Here is a 20,503-nt window from a genome sequence, read left to right on the forward strand (position 1 = left end):
TATATGTGTAAAGAAAAAAATATGTAGTATATATATAAAACATATATATGGACAGAAACAGGTATATATATATATATATATATATACTTAAAAAAATTACAGATAAAATTTATGTTCCCTTCTTCGGTCCTATTCCTTTCCTTTCAGTCTTATTCTTTTCCCCTGAGGAAACCAGTATCATAAATTTATTGAACATTCTTCTAGTCTGTGCTTTTAATATTTGTAAATCATATATTGTTTTGTTTTGTGTTTTGAAAAGTTTATGTAGATGATTCTCAGTCCTCATTTTGAGATCTGTGGATTCACTCAGCAACGATGAATCAAATACCTACTATGTGCTAGACATTGCTCTTGGTGCTGGGGATACATCTGTGAATAAAATGGATAAAAATATCCACCCTTTGGGGCATGCATACTAGTAGGCAGCTTATTTTCTTTATGTGTATAGACACAGTTTGCTCATTTTAATCACTCCATGGTAGTCTATTATATGAATAATTCACATTTCCCCTGCCAGTTCCAGTGATTATCATAAGTGCTGTTAGCCAATATTTCTAGCTGCTTCCTTTGGTGCAAGGTAGTATTATATTTCCTGGGTTCCCTGTGTATATTTACTGGGTTCCCAGTTCCATGTGACTTTTTCTGGCTGATAAGATGTGAGCAGAAGTGATATGTATCACTTTTGGGCTTAGCATTTAATTTCCCTCCAGAGTTCTCTTATTTTCCCTTGTTCTTGAAAAATGGCAACTCCAAGATGCTGGTTGAGTCCCTGAGTAACTTCAGGGAGCGTAGCCTACCTGCCAACCCATTATGAATGTATAACATGAGTAAGTTTTAAATCTTTGTTTTAAGTCACTGAGATTTTGGGGGTGGTTATTACTACAAGATAACTATCCTTACTGATACTGTTAGGGACATTTGGTATGTTTCCAGTAGTTATGATGGACAGTGGTACAATAAATATCCTTGTTCTTGTCTCCTTGGACTCACATTCAAAATTTCTTGAGAGTGTTGTTCTTTAGATGCTGCTATGCATGGAAATGGTATCATGGGGGATTAGTTAAATATAGATTCTGATAGAATAGGTCTGGCTGGGGTCATTCCTGAGATTCTGCATTTTCTGCCACGCTCTCAGGTGATGTCAATTCTGTTGGTCCAGGATCTATACCTAGAAAGAGATCAGCTGGATCAGAGTAAGGGTTTACATGTCTTTGATCTTATTGTTGTTCTCTATGGTGATTTCCCCATTTCTCCTACCATTGGTATTTTGTGGGAGGTCCTATTACTCTACCTCTTGGTAACATCTATATTGTCAAACTTTTTGGTTTTTGCCAGTCTGATGATTGTGAAATGATAGATCACTATTGTGATTTTTATTTTATTTTTATTAGATTATTAGTGAATTTAGGTTTTAGGCATTTGGGTTTTCTCTCATCTACTTGCTGCCCACTTTTAGGTTGTTTATTGTTTTCTTTTTCATTTATAGGAATTATATACTTTGGATGCCTTTTCTTGTTATATATTGTCTTCCAGTGCATAGCTTACCTATTAACATTATATAATTAGTAGTTTTTATTGCATGGAAGTTTTAAGTTTTGGTATAATCAAATTTATTTTGTGGGTTTCAAAAAATTTTGTTTTTAGACATTCTTAAGTTCAGTATAAATAACGGTGTCTTTTTCTTGAACCAGTTGAAAGTAAGTTGCTAACATGACACACTGTCATCCCCAATTACTTTAGTGTGGTTTCCTACAGATAAAGACATTCTTCTGTGCAACCACAGTGCAATAGAGAATGGACATTAGCTTTGATATATTTCTAGCACTTAATTGGCATACCCAGTTCAAGTTTTGCCAGTTGTCTCAATCATGTTCTTTCTAGCAAAAGAATCCAGTTCAAATCACATGTTGCTTTTAGTTGTCATGTCTCTTTAGTCTTTTTCAGTCTGGAACTGTCCTCAGCCTTGCCTTTCACGACTTTATTACTTTATTACTGTTGAAGATTACAGGTCAGTTATTCTGTAGAATGATCTTGCTTTCTTTAAAAATTTCTCATCTGACCATCTCTGTTTTTAAATAAGACTGTTTAGATCTTTTACATTTCATACAATTATCAACATATGCATTTAAATCTACTGTCTTCTTATATATTTTCCATTTATCCTACCTGTTCTTTGTTCCTTCTCTGTATTCTTGTATTTTTAAAAATCAATTTCTATATTTCATGTTGTTGTTTTATATTTAGTAATGCCCTATTATTTATACCTCTTAGTTTTACAATTTTTTCCTTAGTATCCTCAGTGTATTGGTTACAGGTGCCTTGGGATAGGGGACTAGGTATAGACGCTTAAGTCCCTTATATAAAATGGCATGGTATTTTCATATAACCTACACACATCCTCCTAAAACTTTCAGTCATCTCAAGATTACTTAGAATACCTAACACAATGTAAATGCTATGTAAGTAGTTGTTACACTGTTTTATTATTATTTTTTAAAATATTTTTGATCAACATAGTTGATTGAATTCACAGATCTGCAAATATGAAGGGCCAGCTGTATTTTATTTTTTTCGTGGTTCCTTCTATCTTTACAATGTGTAACTTACAATGAGTCTTTAAATATTACACCAAATCACACACAATGCAAGATTCTTATAATGATATTCTTCCATTTTACCCTTCCTTATGTCATTGTTGTCATGTTGTTATTGTTATGTTATTATGTTGTAAGACCTGTGACAACACAGTGGCACACATGCTCATTTTTGCTGTAACTTTTAAAGAAATTTAAAAATTAAAGAGAAAAACTCTCATATATTTACCCACATTATTTTAAATATAGATCCAAGTTTGTATCTGGTATTATTTTTCCCCTTGGGGAATGACATCCTTTAATATTTCTTGTTGGATCTGTCTGCTGGCTATGAATTCTCTCAGAAATACGGTATTTCTGAAAAAAATGTTTATTTCACCTTCAGTTTTTAAATTGAATTACAATTCCTATATTATAACATTCATCATTTTTAAGTGTACAGTTGAATAGATTTTAATACATTCATGTGGTTGTAACGTCATCATCACTAGCTGATTCCAGGACATTTTCATTACCTCAAAAAGGAATCTTGTACCCATTCCTTTTTCCTCTCTGCCCTGGCAACCACTAATCTGCTTTCTGTCTCCATAGATCTGCCTATTCTGAACATCTCATATAAATGGAATCATACAATATACAACCTTTTGTGTCTGACTTTTTCCACGTAGCATAATGGAAGGTTTTCAAGGTTCATTCATGTTATAGAATGTATCACTGTTTCATTCCTTTTTATGGCTGAATACTCTCTCACTATATAGATATACTGCTTTTAGTTACCTTTTCATCATTTGATGGACATTTGAGTTATTATCACTTTTCAACTATTAAGAATAATGCTGCTACAAATGTTCATTTACAAGCTTTTGTGTGAGCATATGCTTTCAGGTTTCTTGCGAATATACTTAGGAGTAGAATTTCTGGGTCATGTGGTAAACATTTGGTGCACTTTGTCTCTCTGCATGTTTCATCATTTTGGGGAACTTAGATTCTTTCCCAAAGCATGCACCTTTTTATCTTCCCAACAGCAGCATAGATATTTCCAATTATTGCATAGCCTAGTCAATACTTGTTATTGTCTACCCAGGCCAGGCATGGTGGCTTATGCCTGTAATCCCAGCACTTTGGGAGGCTGAGGTGGGTGGATTGCTTGAGCCCAGGAGTTTGAGACCAGCCTGGCTAACATGGCGAAACCCCATCCCTACTAAAGACACAAAAATGAGGCGGGTGTGGTGGTGTGTATCTGTAATCCCAGCTCCTCGGAGGGGCTGAGGCATAAGGATTGCTTGAACTGGGGAGGCTGAGGTTGCAGCGAGCCGAGATCGCGCACTGCATTCCAGCCTGGGGCGACAGAGTGAGACTCTGTTTCAAAAAACAAAACAAAACAAAAAAACCTTATTATTTGACTTTAATGTAGCCATCCTGGTGGGTGTGAAATGGTATCTCATTGTTTACCTTCATTTTAAAAAAACCTTGATGGATATAGAATTTGAGGTTTATAGTTTCATTAATTCATAAGACATGATTTCATTGTCTTCTGGCTTCTGCAGTTTCCTAGGAGAGATGTATAAGTAGCCTTACCTTTGTCTCCCTGTAAGTAATGTGTCTTTTCTCTAGCCGTTTTAAAGCTTTCGTCTTTATCATTTGTTTTCAGGCAATTTGATTTTGTGTACTTTGGTATAAATATGTGCACACATGTGTATATTTATCCTGCTTGTGGTTTGTTTAGCTTCTTGGATCTGTGGGTTTACAATATTCATAAAATCTGGAAAATGTTGACGTTATTTTTCCAAACTCTTTTTTTGTCCTTTTCCCATCACCATTTTGGGACTTCAGTTATATTAATATTTATGTTGGACAGCTTGATTAACCCCGCAGGTGACTTGAAGATCTTTTCTCCCCGCCCCCTCAGTCCTCTCTGTGCTTTATTTGAGATAGATTTTATGGCTGTGTTCAAGCACATTGATCTCTCTCATTTGCATTGTGTAATGTTTTAGTCCCTTTCAGTGACATTTTCATTTCAGATAATATATTTTTCTGTATAGAAGTTACATTTAGCTTTTTATGTTTTATTTCTTTTATTATTTGTTTCTTTACATACATGTACCTTGTCCTAATTGCTGTTTTTATGTACTCCTTTGCTACTTCTGCCACTTCTGGCATTTTTTTAGATCTGTCTGCAGACTGATTTTGTTTTTCCTGGTTGTATGTCAGTTCTTTGCTTCCTTTCATGTCTAGAAATTTTTGATTGAATAATGAACATTATGTTGATGAGTCTCTGGATTTTTGGGTGCTTTTTTTTTTTTTCCTTTAGAGAGTGTTGGACTTTGTTTTAGCAAATGGTCAGGTGATTGCATATCACTTTGTTACCTTCGGACCCAATTTTTAAACTCTGCTTAAAGGCCCACCTTTATTCCAGGGGAGTTCAGCTTTGCTAAGTAAGACTTGATCCCTGTATAATCTACTCTGAATAGCTCAGGAGTCCCCAACGACTCTTCACTTTGACTGTTCAGAGTTTGAATGTTTATCTGCCTTGTCTGAGATCCTTGAAGTGTTCATCTTACCTTCCCTTGGCTGGTCTCCCACTCTCTCCCTTCCTTCTTTTTACCTATGCATGTGGAATTTCACTTTCCCTATGCCTGTCCTAGTACTTAGCAGACTCAAGGGAACCCGTGTGTAAATTTCTGCAGTTCTTTTTCTGCATTGCTTTTTTTGGGGAACTCTGCCACACAACTTCAAGCTGCATCAACTTTCCTGAGCTGCTATCACTGATTCTTTAAGTCAGCAAGGCTGCTGAGCTCTGTTTTGATTTTTTTTCTGGCTGTGCCCATGACCTAGAAGTCAACTTTAGGTAGATAATCCTGGTGATTATTAAACTCACCTTGTTTGTTTCCCTTTTTACAGAGATAGCAGTTCTATGTTGCCTGATGTCCAATGTCTGCAAATGACTGTTTCATATATTTTTGCCAATATTCTACTTGTTTATAAAGTGAGAGATCATGTCTGTTCCTTGTTAGGCTTTTGTAGCTGGAAGTCTGTTTTTTTTTTTTTTTTTAAGCTATAAATACTGATTTTTCTACTGCATTTTCTGCTCCCTGGGGAAAGACATCTGAACATCTTTCTATCTCTAGTGCACAGAAGAGATTAAATATTTGTTAATGATGCTCTTTGATTAGGAGTGACACTAATATTTTTCTGTGATGAAAGCTTTTATTTCATATTTCATCATACTCTGAATTTTAAAAAATTTCTTATAGATAGTTGCAATTTGCTTTCAAGCATCACTTCCTAGAATTTTAGAAACCATCGCTGTGAAAGAATTCCATGCTATGGCAAGAAAGTACCAAAATTTATTTTGCTTGGAACCAATATATTTCTTCTTGCTTTAGCATTCAACCATGTCTGTTTTCTGATCATGGTTATTCAGTTTGTAGGATTATTTAGAAACTCTTTCCCTGCCTTCTTCCCTTATATTCTCTGCTTTTATTTTCTTTACTTTAGTTCTGATTGTATCTCTGTTAAGGAGCCTGCATGAGAAGAGGGGAGAGAGTGACCATACATGCAAGTGAAACTTAGGAATTTGTCTTTTGATTCAGTTTTAATAATGTTTGGAGATTGTCAAAAGTACATCAAAATCTAATTTTGGATTTCTGTGGTCACTGGACACAATTTTTTTCTTTTGGTGCCTGCTATACAGGTGTTAGTTGGCTGTCATTCTTTAACCTGTCATGGATATTGAAATAGACTAGACATTTGAATATTACTGATTTGTTATAGTTAAAATGTGACTATGCTAGGAAGGGACAATGGGGAAATTGGGTGACATCCTTTGTTTCCAGGAATCACTGGGTTTTGTACTAATTAGCCTTGAAAAATGTGGAGCTATTTGACAGACCAGATGTTTTCAGCATGAGCCATGCGTCTCATCAGTGAGTGTGCCTTGCATCTGCAGGCAACATTGTTGAATTCTCCTCATTCTATAAACAATGTTCCAAAATATAACTAAACCCCGAAGTGTGTTTATCTTTTTGGCTTAATTTCTGGCTTTGTATCCATTCTAAAGTTTCTCTCTAGAGGAATTGCATTTTATTGCACATAGCTCTTCATACCTAATTGTAGTATAAACACCATTCTGTTTACACTAAACCATGTGAATTGTATTGTTTTTGAGCCTGTAAAATTTTAATAAAAGCAATGATTTCAGATTTAACTATATTTGTACTTTTATTTCTATATTTAGGGAGAATAAAACTTTCTTCCCTCCATTTACTTGAACAAAGACTTTGATTTTTTGGAACACATGAGGGAAAACATTAAAAACAAAAAAACAAAAAAACAAAAAACCCAAGTAAAACCAGTCTCTAGTCTTTAGCATTTGTGGTACTAAATTCATTGGAGCAAGAAGAGTTTAAGTATTTGCTGTGAAAATCATTCTTAAAGTCCAAAATAGAGCTATAAGTCTTTTTTCTTTATAAGGATGGAATTGAATTTTTCCTATACCAAATATATCATGGGAAACATGGAAATTAGGAAATTAAAAGTATGAAGGAGAAAATTATCACTCGTAATATTGCCATCCAAAGGAAAAATATCATGGCTAACATTTTTGTATTTATTTTTCTCATTTTGCTCTCTACTTTTGTGTGTGTGTGTGTGTGTTTCCAGTGATATATATCTCATATATGCATACATGTTCATAATTTATATGTGTAAATATTTATAATTTTGAAGAATATTATGATTATACTTGTAAGATCTATTTTTTTTTTTTTTCAATTGGAGCACCATTCCTGGAGGTACTGCAATGCCAGGTTGATGCATGGAGGGGACTAAATAAGTTCCCATTTTATCTCCCTGCTGCAAAAATCCATTTAATAAATATTGTCCTCTGTCAAGAGAATGTATCAGATATTAAACTGATAAGATATATCAGATATTAAATTTGATCTTAGCCAAAAGGCCAAGAGGCAATGAGATCTATTTTTTGAAATTATTTTCATTCAGCAATATTGTAAACATTTTGCTCTTTTATTAGCCTTTTACTACTTCTTATTAGACATCTAGGTTAGTTTTTTTATTTGCTAACATAAATAATTCTATAGTTCAAGAGGCTTATACGTACTGCTGTGCATCTTTTTTTTTTTTTGTTTGGAAATACAATTGCTTAAAATAATTGTTTTGCTAAAATTCTTCATTGAAAACTTGTGCCATTAATAAAAACTTGTTTGTCAGCCGGCTGTGAATTCCATTTATTGAAACCCCTGATGAAACACATTGTCTTTTAAGAAATCTTTGGCAGTTTGATTTGCATTTTTTCACGTATCAGTTAAATATTTTTTTTTTCATGTGTTGACCCTTTTTGGTTCTTTTGTGAACTTTCTTTGTTCATTTTTTTTACAAAAACAACTCAAGTTTATTAATCTTTTTTTTTTTTTTGAGATGGAGTCTTACTCTATCACCCAGGATGGAGTGCAATGACGTGATCTCAGCTCACTGCACCCTCTGTCTCCTAGGTTCAAGCGATTCTCCTGCCTCAGCCTCTTGAGTAGCTGGAATTACAGGCTCCCACCAACATGCCCGACTAATTTTTGTATTTTTAGTAGAGAAGAGGTTTAATCTTGTTGCCTAGGCTTGTCTTGCACTGACCACAAGTGATCTGCCTGCCTCAGCCTCCCAAAGTGCTGGAATTACAGGCGTGAGCCACCACGCCCGGCCTGTTAATCCTTTAGGTACACGTTACAAATAAAGTTTACCAGTTTTTCCCTTTATTCTTATGTTTTTTTGCACAACTTATTTCGTTTTTACCTATTCAGCTTTATTAATCTTAATTTTATTTGTCCTCTTATGCGTATAGAAGCTTTCCTATTAGACAAATATCATCCCTTTTATTATTATGGAATGTCCTTCTGTGTTACTAGCAATATTTGTTGGCTTAAAGTCTTTTGTATCTTGTATTAATACAGCCATTTCAGCTCTTTTGTGGTTCCTTTTTTTTTAATTTTTTTTTTTTGACGGGTCTCACTCTGTTACCCAGACTAGAATGCAGTTGCCTGATCTCAGCTCACTGCAACCTCTGCCCATTCAGGCTTAAGTGATCCTCCCACCTCAGCTTCCCAAGTACTTGGGACTACAGGTGCGTGCCACCACACCTGGCTAATGTTTTGTAATTTTTTTGGTAGATATGAGGTTTTGCCTTGTTGCCCAGGCAGGTCTCAAACTCTTGAGCTCAAGTGATCTACCCACCTTGACCTCCCAAAGTGTTGGCATTGCAGGTGTGAGCCACTGTGCCCAGCCTTATGGTTACTTTTTTTATGGTATATCTTCTTTCCCTTTTACTTTCAACCTATTTGTATCTTTGAATCTAAGTGTGTTTCTTGTAGACAATATGTAGTTGGATCATGCTTTTTAAGTCCTGACGATGTTGGCCTTCCAATTGGATTGCTTAGTTCATTCTCATTTAATGTAATTATTGATATGGTTGGATTTTGTTCTTTATTTTCTATATTTTTAATGTGTTTTTTTGTTTGTTTTTGTTGCTCCTTTACTGCTTTCTTTTGTGTTAAATATTTTTAGTGTACTGTTTGAATTCTTTTGTTGATTTTCAAATGATATATATTTTTGATTTTTTTAGAGGTTCCTCTATGGATTATAATATGCATCTTATCACAGTCTACTGGAGGTCATTGCTGATATAAATTTGGTATAATATATAGTAGTACTTTTACTTCAGTTAGCTCCATTTCTTTCCTACTCTTTTGTGCTGTTATTATTAGATATATTACACGTATATCTTTTGTAAACCCATTGATACAGTATTATAATCATTGCTTTAAAATATTTTATCTTTTAAAGATGTTAAGAAAAAAGAAAAAATATTTTTATTCGTCTTTCATATTTAGCATGTATTTACTATTTCCCATGTTCTTCGTTTCTTTCTGTGAATTCAAGTTACCATCTGCTGTCATTTCCTTTCAGGCTTCCTTTAGTATTTCTTGTAAGGCAGGTCTGCTAGCAAGGAATTTTCTGTCTTTCTTTATCTGGAAAGGTATCATATTTCACTTTGATTTTTAAATAGTCATCAGCTAATGATTGGTTAGGGGTTATGCTCAAAAAACTTGAGTAAGGTTTCCAGTCTTTGCTAATGAGTTTGTATGTGGGTTAGAGACTACATTAAAAGCAGTTTTAAAGTCAGCTTAAACTTTTACCTACCTTCTTAGTTTTCCCATGTGCCTGTCTACAGCCTCCTAGTCAGCCAGGGATGTGTGGATTGCTTAGACCCTTTTAGATGTTGCCTGAAGGTATGCATAGCCTCTCAGCCAGCTAGCAACTTGCAGAGAGTTTATCAAGCCCTTCTGTGGGTCTTTTATTTCTATGGTTTACCTGTTAAATTTCTGGTTAGTCCTTTGGTCTGTTGCTTGCCCCAACCCAAATTGTAACTTTTGACCAGTAGAGCTGGAGACTTTATTTATTTATTTATTTATTTATTATTTGTTTTTACTGAGTTCTCTACTTTCACTAACAGCATCTCTCAATATGGGCTTTTGCCCTCTGCTCCAAATTATGTCAGCCCCTTATCTCAGGAAAGCTGCTGATTTTCATGACTAGCCATGGCCAATGAACAGGGGTGGAGGAATTAGAAGGGGAGAGTGATGGAAGTAGCTCCAGGCAAGAAAGCTACAGAGTCCCACTGTTGAGCAGTTATTATGAATAAACACTTCTTGACTTGTTGTTCTCTTTTGTTTAGTTTCCAGAACCCTGAAATAGTTGTTTTGGATAGTTTACATTTGTTTTCTTTGGATAGAAGATTTGCCAAGCTTTTCTGTGTGCCATAGTTGGAAGTCTAGCCTTGGATACTTAATTTTATAGGGTGAATTTTTTTTGGCATTGAGATGATCATTCTTTATTTCCTTTTATTTCTCTTTTTTTAAGACTGAGTCTCACTTCATCGTCTAGGCTGGAGTGCAGTAGCGTGATCTCGGCTCACTGAAACCCCCGCCTCCGGGGTTCAAGTGATTCTCTGCCTCAGCTTCCTAAGTAGCTGAGATTACGGGCTTGCACCACCACGCCCAGCTAATTTTTGTATTTTTAGTAGCGATGGGGTTTCACCGTGCTGACCTGGCTAATCTCAAATTCCCGGCCTCAAGTGATCCACCTGTCTTGGCCTCCCAAAGTGCTGGGATTACAGGCCTGATCCACCATGCCTGGCCCCTTTTATTTCTCTTATGTCATTAATTTTATTGGTAGCTATTTTAAGTCTTATGCATTCTTTGGATAAAATCTTTTTTTGATTACAATTTCCCAGTCTTTTAAAGTATGTATTAATTTTTAATAATTTGAGATTCTTTTCACCGATGTTCTCATTAAAACTTAATGCTGGATTTGTCTTAATGCACAGTGAAAACCAATTCAGGCTAGACATTTTGCCTAACCATAAAGAGAACTGAGTGAGCTAAAGGTGATCAATTCCTTTTGTAGGCATTATCCTGCACTGAAAACTCTGGAACATCTAGAGCATACCTACCTGCCTCAAGTAAGCCACTATCGATTCTGCAAGGTGATGGTGGACAACATCCCCAAGCTTCGAGAAGAAATAAAAGATGTTTCTATGTCCGATCTCAAAGACTTTCTGGAGAGCATCCGCAAACATTCAGACAAAATTGGAGAGACTGCCATGAAGCAAGTAGGTCTTGGGTTTATGATAGGTTGGCCAGTGGCTTATCAGTATTGAGTTAAACACAGGTTTCTCTTTGCCAAGTATCTAGTTGTTTCTTATCATTTTAGGGAAGTCCTTCATATTTGTGGGAACACATGATTAAAAATGTTTTCTTTTTTTTTTAACAGAGCAATGGACAGTTATATTGTTTTGCTCTGTAGATGTTGAGTAAATATTGGTCAGTTGTAATGGTTTACATTGAGGTTATGAAGAAATTTTTCTATTGTTTGTATACTTCCCTTGACTTTGCGTGTAATTTGAAGCTCTAGATATTTTAAAATTCTCCTTCTAGTTAATGACCTCAATTGTACCACATGTGTCTTTGGTTGATTATTTACTACGTAAGCAAGATAGCATGTTATATATGCATATTTCTGATATTAATAGGTGTCAGTGAAAAAAGGCCCATTGGGAAATGCTTTGAATTATGATCAAAGAAAAGGATTTATTAACAGCTTGTATATTAATAAATATGTTACCAGTATTTACATTTGTTAAAACATTTTCATCTCTAAGTCACCAAAGTCACAAGGAACATCTAAATTTCTTTTTTTAAATTATGAATGAAAGGTCAGTAATGTTTTACAATGGTATTTCCTCACTTGAAATTTGTCACATTGATTTTATGAAAAATTTTTAGTATACCTGATGATGTAGCCTACAGCAACAAATACAAGAGTCAGTTGTTTATGGAAAGTACTTTTTGGTTCTGTAAACAATACTGTTCTTGAATAGATCATTTGTAGTTTTTATCATTCTGTGAGGAATGAAGGAATAGGTTATATTTCAAATCATATTTTAGGTCTCGACTAGCCTTGATAATCTATTCCGATGTCTATTTGATCTATAATATCTATTTGATCCTCCAAAAGAGATTCTCCAGTTACCGTTTCCTCAGGGAATACAGATATTTCCCCTTTCTTCCTTTAAATTTTGTCAGTGTTCTACTTCACAAAGTGCAGAGTTTAAAAGTAGATGATAAATCTGACAGAGATAATTGTGTGGTTTCATTGTTTATAGTGGTGAAGAAACAAAATTAATCAGTGACAATATACCTTTGCATTGCTGGGTACATATTTTGAATACAGGAATGAAGCTATCTTCTAAGATAAGTCTTTATTGTGGTTTGCTCAGTTTTTCCTAAGCTTTTAAAATATAGGAGAGTATAGTACAAAGCCTCTATGGAAGCTGCCTTTTTAAAAATTGCTTTTTCTGAGCCACTGCTTGAGAAATTAATTTGCTTCCCTTTTGATGAAAGAGGAAGCCAGGAAGAATATTGCTTTATTTAACATGAGGCTAGCTGGGCTCATTCCTCAATTATCTGAAGAAATTAAGACCAAGAAGAGGGAAGTAACTTGCTCAATTTCAAACAACTTGTAAAGGTCAGATCCTGCATTAGAATTCAGGTTGGGTTGAAATGAATTTGTCTACTATGATACTCAATCTGTGTAAACTATTAGCTGTTTTCTCTATTTTTGTCATATAAAGAAATGATGAAGATATCTTTTGTAAATCCAGGACTTTTAATTAACTGAGAAATCTTTATTTCTCCTGTAACATTTTTCATCTCAGGATCCTTGAGTAAAGATATGTTAACACATTAAAAAATCTTTTGTAGTACCTAGAACGTAAGGAAGATAGGAGAGAGAAAATACCATGTACTTTGTACATACTAGGTGTTCAATAAATGTTTGAATTCCCAGATAAGAGGGAGAGGAAGTGGTTTATTTCTCACTGCCTCAAGCCCAAAACAGTGTTTCTGGTTTGTGATGGTTTTCTTTGCAATGGTGATTTAAGGACTTAGAATCCTCCCATTGTATGGCTTTTCCATCTTTAAGATGGCTTTGAAGATTGCTTCAGAAGGAGAAAGACCAAAGAGTGTTGCATGTGGGAGGGTCTTTAAGGGCCAGGCATGGATGCCACATGTTACTTCTACCCATATTCTGTTGGTCTGAACTTAATTATATAGCCATACCTACCTGCAAGAGAGGCTGGAAAATGTAATCTCACTCATTCTCTAACAGGAGGAGGATATCGGTTTGATGAATAATAGTATCTGGCACAATCTACCTTCTGGTGATCAAATATCTTCTCATTCTTTCTCTCATACATAGAACACACTCCTTCCCTAGGGGACAACAGTCCAATGGCCCATGTAGTCATTACATCCATCTCAAAATCTAGTATCTTCCAGGGATGCTCAACCCTCTCCATAAGATTCAGCCATGGCTCTTCATGAGCTGGTAACTACTCAACTAAAATTGCAAGTTATCTGCACTGGTGTCTCCTCCCACCCCCAATATACAATGAAGAAGCTAGAATAAAATAATTATAACAAAACCTTTTATTTAGAAAAGGGAAGAATGGGAGACAAACAATATTCTCTGCTTCATAACAAATCATATAAATCTACTTAGGCAGGCCCTAGGAAGTTCCTCTGCTCTGGTAGTAGGGGAATTTCCTTGCTTAGACCTTGATTCCTGGAAGGAACTCCTTTGCTCATTGTTCTCTTGAGCTCCTAGCTGCACACTGGCTTTTACTTGTTTATATGTGTGTGTATATATATACTTTATATGTGTGTGTATATATATACTTTATATGTGTATATATATACTTTATATATATTTTATTTTTTATGTATTATATATATATTTTAAATATATACTTCTGAAGTAGATGCTGGGAAATATACATTCCTTAGAAGGCATACTTCTCTTTCTCTCTCTATATCTATATATCTGTATCTGCAATTGTGTCTACATTTACATTTATGTATGTCTTTTACTGCCTGCTTTTTGCTTTTTGCCTGAGGGTTGGTTTAAGGTTCTGAACAAACGTTTATTAATATTTAGTCCAGATTTGTGTTTTTTTGACATTATCATTCCCTCAAAATGTAGGCATCTCATCTTTTTCTTTCCAATAGGTTCTGTGAGGACACCATACTCACTGTTCTTCCCTAAATATAATTTTCAAGAATGATTTTGTTTTTCTTCTCCTCTCTTTGGGGAAGTAGTGGAGGTTGGGGAGCATAGCCCTTGCTTCATGCTTCTTTCTCAGTTTGATGGCCTTACATTGAGGTGACGTGAAACAGTGGGTGGTAAGATCATGCTTGAATCTGACATCTCTGCCTCAGAGTTGAGTCACTTTGTTGAACTAAAAGCCTTCCTGGGACTTTATTGCATAAGCCTTTACTATTTGTTTTTTCTCATACTGTTTAATATCTGTATATGTTCCCCTTTTAACCCTGTGAGGCCTATGTTTCTGGGACTACTTCTGTTCCCTATAATTTCAGTCTGCAAATGAGCTAATACTTTTCTGAACTTACCATTTTTATGCAATATCTTGCCAAAAGCAGAAAGTAAATACCAGTGTACACTATAACTCTCACTCTTTATTTACTTGTAGTGCAGCAGGCCAAATAGGGAAGTGATATGCCTATTCACTTATTATAGGTTCCAATTTTACTAGTTATTTTGCCACAGTATTATAGGGCTTTTCAGCCTTTTAACTTGTTAAATATATATTCTTACTGCCCACTGCCTGACCACTAAACCCATGTCTTTTATTTTAGATTTTTTTTGGGGGGGTAATACCATATTCCAACACCTGTTTCTGTATTCCTTAAATAATGTTCCCTGCTGTAACAAACCGTAAAATCTCATAATAGAAATTTTATGTTTTGCTTATGTAAAGACCAAAATGCATGTCCCTGGTGGGTGACTTTCAAGAGATCTAGGACTCTTCCACCTTGTGGCTTTCAAGGGTACCACAGAAGGGGAAAGAGAGTAAGTAATGCCTGGAGGTTTTTTAGGGATGAAGCTTATAAGTGGCACGTCTCACTTCTGCCAATATTACATTGGCCAGAGGCCAATCACTGCAAAGGAGGGTCGGAAATACACTCCAGCTGTGTGATCAGGAGAAAGAAGAAATAGGCTTGATGAACAGCTAAGCTAGTCTCTGCCATAACCTGCTATCATATAGCCTAGAAAGATAAATATCTTCCACGTCTCTTGCTTTTTCTTCACAATCTTATCTTTTCATCATTTTCCCTATGTGTTTGCCTTCTGATTTATTAATTCAGTTTTTAGCTTTGTCATTGCTGCTATTTAGGACTTTATTATTATTTTTTAGTCCAACAGTCACAGTTTTGGCTTTAAAGAATTTGTTCTTGTTCTTATATTCCTCCTGTATCATGGTAACTTCTTTTTTCAAACGTTTCTAAGTATGCTTCTTTAGAATTGTATTGAGAAAACAGACTTGAAAGTCTTACTTAATATTGATAGTTGGTCTGGGCTCTTCTAGAAATTATGTAGGTGACTGCTTTTTCTTGGTGAACATCCCTCTTTTTATTCTTCTACCCAATGTGTCCTGAGGTGCTGCAGTGATCCATGGGTGAACTTTGTCCTTGATACTGTGGAGCCAGGTTGGTACATTGGCTTCTTTTTGGGATATACCAGCCAAAACATCACTAACTGGTTCTACCCAAATTAAACTTGAATGAGTAAATTAAGTTCTAATAATTTATCTGAGATTATAAACTCAAACTGTTTGTTGTTCAATTTTATTAAAAGATAAAACACAAAAAATACTCTTTGAGGATCCTCTGAAGCATATGTGGCTTGTGCATTCTTCTGTATGTAAGGTTTTATATAGAGCTTTATCATTATGAAGCTCTTTTTCTTTAATTGCATGTGGTCTAAAATCTAAAGGTCTTTAGATAGAACTTTATCACTAGGAAACACTTTTTCTTTAATTGCATGTGGCAAACAGAATTCTAAAATGTCCTCCAGGATTCTTGCATGTACATCCAATAAAATCACCTCTTCTTGAGAGGGTGGGCTTGATTTAATCAGAGGAGATCCTTTAAAAGAGGGCCAGGAGGTCAAAGATAGAAGATGTTAGAAAGATTCAGTGCTCCAGCAGATACTCTATTGTTGGTCTTGAAGAAACAAACTGCCATTTTGGGAGAAGGCCACATGGCAGGAAACTGTAGGCAACCTTGAGTTGCTAAAAATGATCCCCACCTAACAGCCAATAAGAAAATGGGGACTTCGGTCCTACGATCACAAGGAACTGAATTCTGCCAACAACATTAATAAGCTTAAAAGAGGACCCTGGGTTCCAAGTGAGAGAGACCCCAGCAGTGATTGACACCATGGTTTCAGCCTGGTGAGACTCTGAACAAAGGACCCAGACCCAGTAGTAATAGTGGCATTCTAAACTCCTGATCCATGAGTTACCTCTGAGATAATAATTGTGTGTGCCTTTAAGTTGCTAAATTTATAGCAGTCTGTTACTCAGGAAAAGAAAACTTATACTCTATTATTTTGGCCTTAAATAGAATTACTTAAAAAAACTTGTACATTGATGTGTTGCCTTTGGATCTAGGAAACAATTGTATAGTTTCATTTAAAATGGGGTCTAGCTAGATGTCTCTCAGTCTTCTGTCTTTCTTCCAATATACCTGGGAAGCTGCAGAAAAATAAGAAAATGTACAAGGTCAATCATTTAGCGAATCTGAGGAGGAGTTTCAAAATTGTCCATTTTACTGTTAGTATTGTACAGTAGTCCACACTTATTTATGGTTTCACTTTTAATGGTTTCAGTTATCCAGAGTCAACTGTAGTTCAAAAATATTAAATGGAAAATTCCAGAATTAAACAATAAACTTCAAGTTGTTCACCATTTGGAGTAGTGTGATGAAATCCCCTCTTCAGTTCCACCTGGGACAGAATCATCCCTTGGTCCAGCGTACCCATGCTGTATATGCTACCTGTCCTATCCACCTGTTAGTCACTTAGTAACCCTCTTGGTTATCAGATTTACTGTGGCAGTATTGACTGCTTGTGTTCAAGCAGCCCTTGTTTTACTTAATAATGGCTCCAAAGTGCAAGAGTAGTGATACTGGCATATGGTTATAATTGTTCTATTTTATCATTTATTATTATTTATTGTGGTTAATCTCTTCCTATGCTTAGTTTATAAATTAAACTTTATCATAGGTATATACAGTTATATAGGGCATGGTACTATCCATGGTTTCAGGGATATATGGGGGAACTTGGAACAAACCTTCTGTGGATAAGAGGTAGGGGGGCTACTGTAGTGAATTTTAAGTTAAGTTTATTTTCAGCAAATCTTTTAGGTTCTCATATTGCATTTGTTGTTGTCATTTTGTTTTTAACATGGTAGTAGATTGAAAGCATTTAGTGGACATACATGTGGGTTCTGCCATGGGAAATAGAGCCATCTTTAGAGCAGTAGAAAACCCCTCCATTTTATCCTATTCCATTTTCTGTGTTGATCTTCTTCCTGTGTGCTTCCGAAATACTGTGTGTATCTTATTTTGGAACTGTGACTTTAGTTTGAAGTGATTAAAAAAAAAATCCTCAAAAAGTTCTTTGTTAATTGTCAACTGTTTTCTAGTTTTCCTTTTGAAATTTTTTTCTGGATTTCACTTATTATGGAATTGATTTGTACAGGAGAGAAGATATGTATTTCTTATTTTGATTAGTTTGCTTTAGGCTTTGTGGGACTAAATAACATTTATAATATAATCATCCTGTGTGAGCCCTTTAACAAGGGGAAGGATTTATTTACTTTTACAATTCTAACTTACCTTTGCCAGACTATATGGGTTATGCAACTGATTTAAGGAAGTGAACTAATTGCCTATAAAAGATATTGAAGGCTCCTAGGCATTATTCCTTGAGTAAATGGGTAAGATTAGTTGTCACCATGGTCCTTTCAAACCTTTACTTTCTTTGGTTAAGTCTTCACTACAGCAAAATTTACTCTTTAATGTATGGCGTAGAATATCTTTTGACTTAGATCTGGCACAGTACTATTGACTGAGTTCACATAGTCCATGTATTCACTACTATGTAAAAGAAGTATTGTTGAAGCCTCTTGTATGCTAGATATTATGCAAAACATGCACAGAGTGTGGTCTTTGTTGTCAAAGAAGTTGGTCTGGTGTTCCTGGATTTACTTTCTTTTCTCTTTTCTTCTTTATTTTGATAGTTGTATGTTTGTACCAATTTTTGCTTCTTACTTTTTTGCCTAAATGAATGGTCTGGGGGTAATGCGGGATCTCATTTTTAAACATTTTTTTCTGCTTGCCTTAAAAAATTATTTGTTTTACATATGCTTCTGAAATATTTTGAACCTGACTTCAATGAAAAAGTACACATATATTATATGACCATTAAATTTAAAAGATCAGTGTCTCTTTACTGATACTGAGTTGGGGTGAGAGAAGAGAAATAATTTATTCCTTAAATCTACTTTATTTATTTTTTGTTCATTTAATTTGTTTTTTGGCTCCCCACAGAAAGCAATATTTTTTAAATCTAGTTTAAAGACAGTATGGCAGTTTGGTTTCTGTTCTTTAGGGTAAAAAGGAACTTGGCCAGGTGCGGTGGCTCACACCTGGTGAAACCCCATCTCTGGGCACGGTGGGTGGTGGTACCAATTGTTCACAACTCCATTTTCTTATTGAACAATTGCAACTGCATTTCTCTGTGAGTATTTTTAAATAAACTTATTTTGGACAGTATGAGCTTTGGGAAGGGAATTTATATACATGACTTTAAAAGATTTTACTTATTATTTTCAGATTTCAATGTTAAGAAATAGTTTTTTTTAAAGCTATATTTTCAGTGATGGCTTTAATGTCAGTGAGAAGCCAAACCCTATATCTGTTCTCATAAGCAATCTAAACCATAGAAATTAGTGAGACTTATATGCATCTTTTTATTTTATTCTTAGAAATTTGATTTTGGTCTTGAAGTGGCAGGTGCAAAATACAAAAACAAAGATTAGAAAAAAGAAATTAAAGAAAAGAAATTTAATTTTGGGTTCTTGGCCTTTCTATAGTCTCTTCAAATAATTTCATGAGTCTGGTGATTGTGTTTCTCAGTTACGTGGTTAAGCTATACATTGAGCTCAGTATTTTGTCATCTTCCTCTGTTCGGATACTTACTTCTTGGTATGAACAGTTGAGTTTACTGGTGGCTCTAGTTTCTTTTCAGCAACCTTAGACCCCTGCCACGTGTGCGGAATGTAGTGAAGCCAAGTTTGAGGTTGGATCTGGAGCCCTCTAACAATCCCTGTGATGTGCAGTCTAGCCTGGATTTCTTCCTGGCCCTGGAGAAACCCAGTTGAGAATTCCTAGGATTGCTGTGCTCATAGCAAGTGCTTTAGTCTTGTCCTCTGCCAGATGTTTTCTTTACTGGGCATGAAAATGCCATCAAAATAATGCTAAGAGAACTGAAATATAGAGAAATAAAAATAAGCAAAGAAGAAGAAATATTCAAAATGTTCAGGATGGCCACAGCAGTAGGCCTAAGGAGAGAGAGAAATCTAGTTTACTTGTGTTTTCTCACATCCTTCTACATCTTGAGAAGAAGTTTTAGCAAGTAACCCTGCTAAAGTAACCTTGAAGTAGTTTTTTTTTTTTAATTTTAATTATAAGCTGTACTTGGTGGCTGATGTCTGTAATCCCAGCACTTTGGAGGCTGAGGTGGGAAGATCACTTGAGGCCAGGAGTTTGAGATTAGTCTGGGTAACATAGTGAGATTTTGTCTCTACAAAAAAAAAAAAAAAAAATTAGCTGGGTGTGGTGGCACAAGCCTGTAGTCACAGCTACTCAGGAGGCTGAGGAAGGAGGATGGCTTGAGCCCAGGAGTTTGAGGCTGCAGTGAGCTGTGATTGCGCCGGTGTAGTCCAGCCTAGGTGACAGAGCAAGAATCCGTCTGTTAAATTTTTTTAATTTAAATTACATATAGTAAAGTTCACTTTTCTTTGGTGTATATGAATTTTAAAACATGTATAGACTCATATAACCACTACTGCAAACAGGATGCAGAGAATAATTCTATCACCTTCTAAAATTCCTTTATACTACTCTTTGTAGTTAAACCTTCCTTTCATTTATAATCCCTGGCATACTAATCTGTGTTCTCCACCTCCATTGTTTTGGCTTTTCTAGAATATTGTATAAATGGAATATTATGGGTAAATGCAACTGTTTAGTATCTTGATTAGGGTGGTGACTGCACAACTCTATGCATTTGTCAAAACTCATAGAAATGTATACACAGGCCGGGCACGGTGGCTCAAGCCTGTAATCCCAGCACTTTGGGAGGCCGAGACGGGTGGATCACGAGGTCAGGAGATTGAGACCATCCTGGCTAAC

At 35.3% G+C, this 20,503-nt stretch overlaps 1 protein-coding gene across 1 annotated transcript in view; it reads left to right on the forward strand.

The window, feature by feature from the left end:
* Nucleotides 1-20,503, forward strand: part of EXOC6B (exocyst complex component 6B) — a 696,611-nt gene that overhangs the window by 103,428 nt on the left and 572,680 nt on the right. The window contains exon 6 of the mRNA XM_011945178.1: nucleotides 11,067-11,271. Within this exon, the coding sequence (XP_011800568.1) occupies nucleotides 11,067-11,271 (205 nt within the window). The remainder of the gene's footprint in view (nucleotides 1-11,066; nucleotides 11,272-20,503) is intronic.

The sequence above is a fragment of the Colobus angolensis genome, unplaced genomic scaffold (assembly GCF_000951035.1).
Source record: "Colobus angolensis palliatus isolate OR3802 unplaced genomic scaffold, Cang.pa_1.0 Scaffold24, whole genome shotgun sequence".
Lineage (NCBI taxonomy): Eukaryota > Metazoa > Chordata > Mammalia > Primates > Cercopithecidae > Colobus > Colobus angolensis.